At 41.3% G+C, this 8,903-nt stretch overlaps 1 protein-coding gene across 3 annotated transcripts in view; it reads left to right on the top strand.

Moving 5' to 3' along the window:
* Positions 1–8,903, top strand: part of zeb2a (zinc finger E-box binding homeobox 2a) — a 45,108-nt gene that overhangs the window by 33,092 nt on the left and 3,113 nt on the right. For 2 of the 3 annotated variants that reach the window (XM_016660850.1, XM_007572416.2), the window contains exons 7-9: positions 639–747; positions 1,432–3,317; positions 4,798–4,978. In XM_016660850.1, the coding sequence (XP_016516336.1) occupies positions 639–747; positions 1,432–3,317; positions 4,798–4,978 (2,176 nt within the window). The remainder of the gene's footprint in view (positions 1–638; positions 748–1,431; positions 3,318–4,797; positions 4,979–8,903) is intronic. The other variant, XM_007572417.2, reaches the window with a different exon arrangement.

Below are 8,903 nucleotides of genomic sequence, written 5' to 3'. Positions count from 1 at the left end.
TGGATGGATGGATGGATGGATGGATGGATGGATGGATGGATGGATGGATGGATGGATGGATGGATGGATGGATGGATGGATGGATGTGGTTTCATCTCCTTGAGTAGCTGAAGGAAAACAATTTCCAGATTAACTTCCATCTCTGATGTCATGAATAGTTTTCTCCTTCATTCCTTCTTACAGAGAGCTTACCAGGGAATCAGTATGGAGGAACTCTAATAATAATGTCATTAATGTGTCCAAATGCTGTGTAACCTGATCATCATGTCTTTTCTCTGGTTAAACTTGTGGTTAAGCAACGTCAGAGCAGCCAGTTGATAGAGGCGCTTTATCGGCTGAATAAAGGAAATGACTATTCAGGTTTGCGTTTCATGTAAAATGAAAAGACGTGAGCTCCCACTCAGCTGTGGGGGGAGGACACCCCCCATTACGCTTTGTTTTTGTTTATCAGAGTATTTGCATTTGAAATGTTGGGAATGCACCTCAACCAGAAACTGCAGCATGTGAACAGAGTCAGCCCACGCTGTTTCTCAGAATGCCTCTTTGCACTCAGACTTCCAGGAGAATCTGTCTCTATCCTCTCTGCTCCACTCCCACTCCTCCTCCCTCCTTTTCTAATCGGTTTCTCCTCTCTGCAGCCACCGCTGCTCAGTGAGGGAGCTGCAAACCGCAAGTTCAAGTGCAGCGAGTGTGGAAAAGCCTTCAAGTACAAGCATCACCTGAAGGAGCATCTCCGTATTCACAGTGGTGAGTGGAGCAGAGGGGCGGAGGAGCAGATAAACACACACGATTATTACTATGGGCAATGGCACAACACCAGACACACACACTCAGAGAAAGAGCCCAGACAATGTGGTCTGTTGGTAATAAAAACACAATATCCTGTTGTCATTAGGAAGTACAGCAAAAGTATAACTGCCACTGTTTCCTTTATGCAAATAAAGAAAAATAAAAGATGAGGTTAAATTAAAAAAACACAGGAGCAATTTCCTCAACTCTTCATCATTCATGTTATTTTCTAACATTTCAACCTAAAAAAGTGACATATTAATCCAGTTGTAAAGCAAAAGCAAAGTTTTTAATGCTCAGTTTATCAAAAGTCATTCAATAGATGAAATTGTTGGTGGTCTCTATAGAGCACATATATTCTGAACCAAAAACTGGATTGTTGGTGACTGGCAGGTTGAGACAGTTGGGTAGTTCAAAACACTGGGTGCTGTAACCAGAGGTGGGTAGCAATGAATTGAATTTACTTGAATAGATTCTGTAGATATTTTGACAGAACTGACTGAAACTGAGTACTTTCTCCACAACTGAGCTTAACTAAGTCAGTCTTGGTTGTTATGAGTTGACTATTCATTGTTGGAAACCTCTGGAAAAATCTCAGTCTTTTGAAATAGAAAGTAAAGTAATCCCTGTCTTGCATTGCAGGTGAGAAGCCATACGAATGCTCCAACTGCAAGAAGCGCTTCTCCCACTCAGGATCCTACAGTTCTCACATCAGCAGCAAGAAATGCATCGGCCTGGTTGCCCTTAATGGACGAGTACGCAATGGGAACAACAGCAAACCTGGCTCTTCTCCAAACTCCACAACATCCTCACCTGGAAGCCCCGCCTTGGCTCACCTCCGGCAAAAACTAGAGAATGGGCGCCTCCTTGGCCTGCAAGACCAGCAAGGTCAGGTGGACATCAAAACTGAGCCAATGGACTTTAATGACTACAGGCTGCTAATGGCTTCACAGCATGGGTTTGGGGGACCAGGCGTCTACTTAAATGGTCATAGTGGAAGCCCACTGGCTAACCATGGCTCTTCACAAAGCTCCTTTCAACAACTGGGTGGCATGGGGATTGATCTCTCTCTGCTAGGATACGCTGGACCTCTCGGGAGCAGCCTAAGTGAGGTACAGAAGGTTCTCCAGATTGTGGACAACACTGTTTGCAGGCAGAAGATAGATGGAAACCCAGAGGAGCTGTCCAAACTTAGAGCCTATATGAAGGAGTTGGGTGCCCAGATGGAGGCACAGGCCAGCTTTCAGGTGATTGGCAGCAACAGTCCTACCAAGAGCATCATTGACTACACGCTGGAGAAGGTCAATGAGGCCAAGAACCTTATCAATGACTCCAAGATGCAAGTGGATGTTAAGAAAGAGAAACCAAACCAATCAGTTGATCTCAGCGGTGAAGAAAAGTTCTCTGATGGACAGAACCAATTCCTGACATTTTCTTGCCAATACTGCAAGGAGATCTTCCCTGGACCCATCCCACTTCACCAACATGAGCGCTACATGTGTAAAATGAATGAGGACATCAAACCAGTCCTGCAGCATCTAGAGGGCAGTCCTGTTGGCTGCAGGGGGCTGAGGGCTGATGAACTGTCCCGTACTGAGAGACCCCACAGCCCCACCAACGTTTTCAAGGACCACATGTCAGTGTTAAAGGCTTACTTTGCCATGAATGCTGACCCTAACTCTGAGGAGCTGCTCAAGATTTCCCTTGCTGTTGGCCTTCCTCAAGAACTGGTAAAAGATTGGTTTTCACAATGGAAAATTCAAAACAACCACATGGACAGTTTGAGGAAAAAGTTCCAGACTCCCGAGCGTGGGGGACCAGACCGCAGCTTGAGTCGGTCTCCAGTGTCCCTTCCTGTTATAGATTTACACAATGGCTTTATTAACACTGATCCCACCCATAGACTCACAAAGATCAATCAGTTTACAGCCAACAGGCAGACAAAGGGGGACAAACCAATAGATCCTGCTGATCCCTTGAGGAGCAACACTTCGTCACCTCTAAACCTGTCTTCAACCTCGTCAAAACACTCCCAGAGTAGCTCTTACACTCCAAACAGCCTCACATCTGAGGATGCCCACGGGGATACTCCTCTAGATTTGTCGCTGCCCAAACACATGGCACAAAAGCGACCAAAGCCAAATGGCTTTATCACCGAGCACAACGGCGAGGTGTCAGTACGTGAACAGGGTTCTGGATCTCTAGGGCTGGCAAAGATCAAGAAGGAGTTCTTGGGCTCGGACAGTGGTGGGAGCTCTATCCATCAGCTGGAGAAAAGCACCAGTCCAATTTTTGGGATTAATCCCTTTGCTGGTGGTCCTGTGTACACCTCCTTGCCACCCCATGGAGCTTTTCCTCCACCCACCTTCATAAGTCCTGCTCAGGCCACCATCCCCGGCCTCAGGCCCTACGCCGGTCTTGACCCCATGAGCTTCCTGCCCCACATGGCCTACACCTACGCCACAGGGGCTGCAACGTTTGCAGAAATGCAGCAGAGAAGAAAGTACCAACGGAAAGCAGGTTTCCAGGTAAAACTGGGTTATTATATAGAAACATTTTTTATGATATTCTATCACTATGATCAGTTTTGGACAAATGTGATGAGAATCATTATTGTTGGACATAAGAGCTAAGGCCTCAAAAGATCTTAGATTTAAGAGCACACATTAATATTTGAGGATCTCTTCTGCAGTTAGACAGGCCTTCTAATCTTTACCCACAGCACTGCATCTTCTACTGGTTCAGGACCTTTTTGGGCACTGAAAGTCTCTAATTGATCATGTGAATGAGCAGGGGCATTTCTTGATTAGTTCCAGTACCATGAAGATAATTATGGGTTTTTAAAACCTGTTATGCACTGTGACAAAAAGACCCAGAGACAGACATTCACAAAAAAGTTGTATTTTTAATTTCTTTTTAGATTTTTTTTTCACATAAAAAAGTGATACTTTAATCACTTCAGCACATGATCAGGCAGATTAGACTGATATTTGCGGGCCTTCAATTTACAGTTAAAGTGAAAAAGCCTTTTAGTTGGTAGATAGCTCCATTAGTCATGAACTTTGATATCAGTCCATGTCTTCAGAATTTGTATCAACCACCAAAGTTAGCGAATTGGAAATGGATCCTTCTCAGAAGCTCTTTGAACCACAGTCAGTGTGCCTTACAGTGAAAAAAGAACTGACTTCATTGTTAAAGAAACCATAAAAAGATTCCAACAGATTAGAGCTGCACAATATATCAAATCACAGTCAGTTATACCTGTATGTCAGATCTCAGTATGTGCAAGTTGAATGAACTTTCCCTGCCCTTAATGTTCTCATCTGATATGGACCGCTACTTGTTTGATTGAAATGCTGAGGCTCACTGAGTCATGGCAGCATTGTGAGGAAGGAATTGCTAACAGTATCAATACAGTATTTAACAATATCTCATTAGCAGGTCATTGTCCAGATCCAAAGGACTGTTTTCATAATGGAGGAGCATTTTGTTTTTATAGCTTTTGGTGTGTGTCCAGAGACTGAAGGACAATCAGAGTATGTAAAAGATGGTTGAAAGTTGTATTGTGTTGGTTGTGTATGCTTTTAATTAGTTAAATATTGAATCAAATGTTTATCTGAGAGAAGAAATCCTAAATGTTTTGACTGATGTATGATCCAGCGGCCGCCTGCTTTACGTCAGAAAATCTCTGTTGTAAATGCAGACAGAAAACAACCTTGAAGGAGTGTTTGGGCTGAAAGCACCTGTTTAAGAGGAGCTGTTTCTGACCACAGTTTGGTTCTGTGAAAAGTCACCTTGAACATCTCCTGCACACCCTCGTTCATTTCATTCCCCTCCCCCACCTGTTTTTAAAAAGTCTCCTGGATGAAGGGACTTACCCAGGTTGGGCCTTTAAGCCCTGTCCAGACTTGGGATCATGGAGCCAGGAGGGGGGTGGCAGCAGAAGGTGTCTCGGAGCGTGAAGTCGACAGGTGTGGGATTATGACTGCAGCTCTGTCTCTGTCTCAGGGGGAGCTGCTGGACGGGACGGCGGACTATCTGTCAGGCCTGGACGACCTGACAGACAGCGATTCGCTGCTCTCCAGGAAGAAGATTAAGAAGACTGAAAGTGGTATGTACGCGTGTGACTTGTGCGACAAAACATTCCAGAAGACCAGTTCCCTCCTAAGACACAAATATGAGCACACAGGTATATATAACACTTGGACATTTCTTTTTAACCCCCCGTTCTCCTTTTATCTCTAATTTCTTCACACTTTTGTTTCACTCCCTACTCTTTACTTCTGTTTCTTACTTAGCTTCCAACTCGTAGCTCTTCCGACCTGTTTTGTTTCTCTGCAGGCTGCGGCCTTTAACACGTTCTCTTCTTTGCAGCAGCTGGTTGGGGAGGAAAAAACATGTTCTGCAGCATGAGTGTCAGTCTGTGGTATAAGGGGGAATTTGGCTTTTGTTCCTGTTTGTGTCTGAGTGAAAATCCAGAGGAATAACTTAATAAAAACAGAGAATCACTTTTTATATTTACCCTGGAAACAATTTGTGATGAAACTTCACTGGTAAAGGTAAACCTACTGTCAGGCCTCGCATTAAACATAACTTTAGGAAACATGACTCATTTTAACAGCAAAGGGGTTTTACGTTTACACTGCAAGACAACGCAAGTTGTGTGTTTGGCACTATTCATAACCAAGATAATTCATAGTGCAAAGTCGTAAAATAAAAGAAATAAGGTAAAGAAAATAACATTAAAAATAAGAATACATTAAAACAGCGAGATACAATTAAGCTTCATTCAAAAGAGAAACACTAAATAATATCCAACCTGCATGTCTTAAATCTGTCTAAGAACAACCAATTTGACTAATTACAAGTATTCACTACTTTTTCTCAGTCCTGTTTTGACAGGAAGCCCTTTAACATAACAATTTGTTTAAGATGACAATAAGATGATTTTTGTAGTAAAATTTATTTGAAAATTTAAATTCAGGTATGTGTCCATAACCAAACCACAGTTTCTTGCATGCTTTGTGGTTGGGCCTTATTGAGAATAACTGAGTCCTGTTAACTAATCTTGTGGTTTTTTTGGCCAAAAATATTAATGCTTTGTTGTATTTATTCATCTGACCCTTTGGTCATAATATTATGGCTGCATTATATAAGTGTAATCATGTGGCAAAACAAAAATATAAAGTTGCATGTAATCAGCAAGAGAAAGATATTTAGTTCTCTATAATCTGGTGGAGCATTTGAATGTTGAATAAAAGTGTTCCAAAAAAGAAGCCATGAGGAACCCCACATGTAATCTTTCTTTGTTTAGATTTATATTAACCAAATGACTCAAAATATTCGCAGTCTGCCAAGTAGGACCTGAATCAATTTGTAACAATGTTCCACCTACTTTTCCAGTCTATTAGTCGGTATGTAATGGTCACTTTTGCCCATAGGTGAACTTTCTCTGTACAGCTTATAAATGTTTCTGACTATAACCTGATACCTGATACCGGAGTCCCATTCTTCAGTGACTTTCTTTTAAAGCTGAGAGAGGTTGTCAGACAGGATTCATGAAGGTGATACATTCCCATCCTACCTGTTTTATTCCCTGTCTTTCTCTGCATTGCATCATGCCGTCATCATGTTGGCCAGATGAAGAAATCCTGAGCAGAAAAAGCAGGCAGCCAGTATTTAAACCCACAGACTTCATGTTTTATTCAGTAGTGTTATGTAAACAGTTTCTCAGTTAGATGTTCTGGAGGTTTGAAGTTTCCTGTATGAACTCTGCCTGTTTTTAGTTTTCGCAAATTAATATTTCCTGTTTATTTCCTTTAATATGGAGCTTGAAGCTCAACACAAAGCTGTTTCCAACTAAACTCAAACTGATGGTAATATTGTTCCTGCAGTCCTTTATGTTCCTTTCAGAACAATCTGTTTTACTGTTGATTGGTTGCATTAAAAATATTTATAATAATAATACTTTTTCAAACTTTCTAGAAGAAAGTTTGAAAAGAAAAGATCTAAGTGCACTCTTACTTCTCAGGACTGACAGTTGCATTCAGGTGCTGCAAGTCATATCTATTGATTAACTGATCATAATCAAAATCTTTTTCATAAAAGTAAGTAATTTTTGTTAGTTTGATTCTCTGGATGCTACAGGTGTGTGCTATCACCATGCCAGGAATGAAAGGCATCACCTTTGAGAAACAACCATTGCTATCTGTCAATCTTGGAAGGTTTATAATTATATCTTAATGCCATTTCCTAACAGCTCGAAATCTATAATTCTTGAGAAACAAAGATTATTCATCAATGGAAACAAGATAAGACTACTGTCATTCTTCTACAAAGAGGACATTTCACCAAATAAGTTTAGACTTTTCAATGTTTAGAGAAATTGCAAAATATCTCTAAAGAGTTGCATCCCAGACTCGGAGACAGAGCTGATATCTGTTAGCATGCTAACAGATCTCAATTAATCAATTAGCATGGTAAATTTCAATGTTTTGTCTGCATATAGTCTTGGATTATAGTCTTGGAATATTGATATAGTATATCAATATTTAAAACATCAGCTGGTTATTTTCTTTTTTTTTTTTTCAAAGTTAAGAGCCATTCTGGAAGGTCCAAAGGGCCACGTTTTGCAGATCTCTGGTACAAACCATCATTTCAGAACAAACCTTTTCTCAGAAACCAAACAATGTCTAACAAATTTATTGAAAAACTTAAGACATGTCAACGTTTCTGTTTAGAATCAGTTTTTTCTACTGGAGTCTGTTTCAGAACTGACCAATTGGTTGGTGTCTGTGTTTAAACACCTGCTCTACCTTCATCTCTTTCACTTTATTGCATCATCCTCGATTTGACTCCCCGACGCTGGAGCAGAAAGCTGCCACCCACTGATATTTACTACTGTGTGTGTACGCGTGTGTGTGCGTTACAGTATGCTAGCTCTGGTGGATGTTTCAGGTGTTTCCAGTGTGTTTGTAGGAAGAACCTGCCTGCATGTGCCTACAGAGCTGTGCAAGTGTGTGTGGAGCTGTGCTTTTAGTGCATGTGTGCGTGGGATACCTGATTGGATGAGGTTCTGACTGCCGGTTGGCAGCAGACGAAGCATCCTGCTCAGTCAGATGGAAGAAATTTCCGCCCATACGGAGTCGTAGTAAATCCAGCAGAGTGTGTGTGTGTGTGTGTGTGTGTGTGCCTGTATGCGTGTGTGTGAGACGACTGTGCTCCTCCTCAGGTTAAATCTGGCGCCGTGATGTCGTCGAAGCTACTTGCTGCCTGACGACATTTCTAGGCATCTCACAGTTGTCGAGGCAATAAATTATAGCCGAACTCTAAGTTTGAAGTTCCAACTGTGAAAAGTTTGATAACATTTTTCAAACAGTACTGCATAAAACCAATAGAAAATTATTTTTAGAACAGAAGAGTATGTATGAATGGCCATGGCGTGTCCAAAGTCAGCCCTGTAGGGTCAGCGTTCTGCAAGTTTTAGGTGTTTCCCTGATTACGCCTAAATGAAATGACTGGTTCATTAGCAGGCCTCTGCAGCACGAACCTCCATACTGAGGCGGTTTCTATGTCATTTGAATCAACTCAACTTATTGGAGCAAGAACACCTCTAAACCCTGCAGGACACCGGCCATTGATGGCTGAAGCTAAACACTTGCTTTTTATATTGCTTCTATGTATATACACATTTTTTATGAGAACCTAGCCTGCTAGCTAGCTATTTTGCGTCTATCATTGATCAGTGTAAATTTAACACCAATTGGCTGGACAGTTTGTTTCTCTTCTGATGCCAGCCTGTACAATGCTGCAATCTCTGCAGAAAAGCTTGGCACTTCTTTTGTACATTTGTCATAATTCAGGTCTTAAATTTTATTCACAATGGTCTTATAAAGGCCTTTAGAAGTTGTTGATTTGAGCTGGTGAAGACTGCAGAATCCCTGTGTATAATAATAAAGATTCACTTTTTAACTAAGAAAATTGAGTTTTTGATCACTTTTTAATTTTTTTAAATGAAGCTTTTAAGTTACTTTGACTTTGTGAATTGATTAAGTGTGCTTGTAGACATCAGGATAAGCAAATGTTTTGTCACTGATGGTTTTTGCAGAAAAAGT

Source organism: Poecilia formosa, unplaced genomic scaffold, assembly GCF_000485575.1.
Source record: "Poecilia formosa unplaced genomic scaffold, Poecilia_formosa-5.1.2 Scaffold300, whole genome shotgun sequence".
Classification (NCBI taxonomy): Eukaryota; Metazoa; Chordata; class Actinopteri; order Cyprinodontiformes; family Poeciliidae; genus Poecilia; species Poecilia formosa.
Note: the sequence above shows the minus strand (reverse complement) of the source record. Positions and strands in the feature narration are given on the sequence as shown.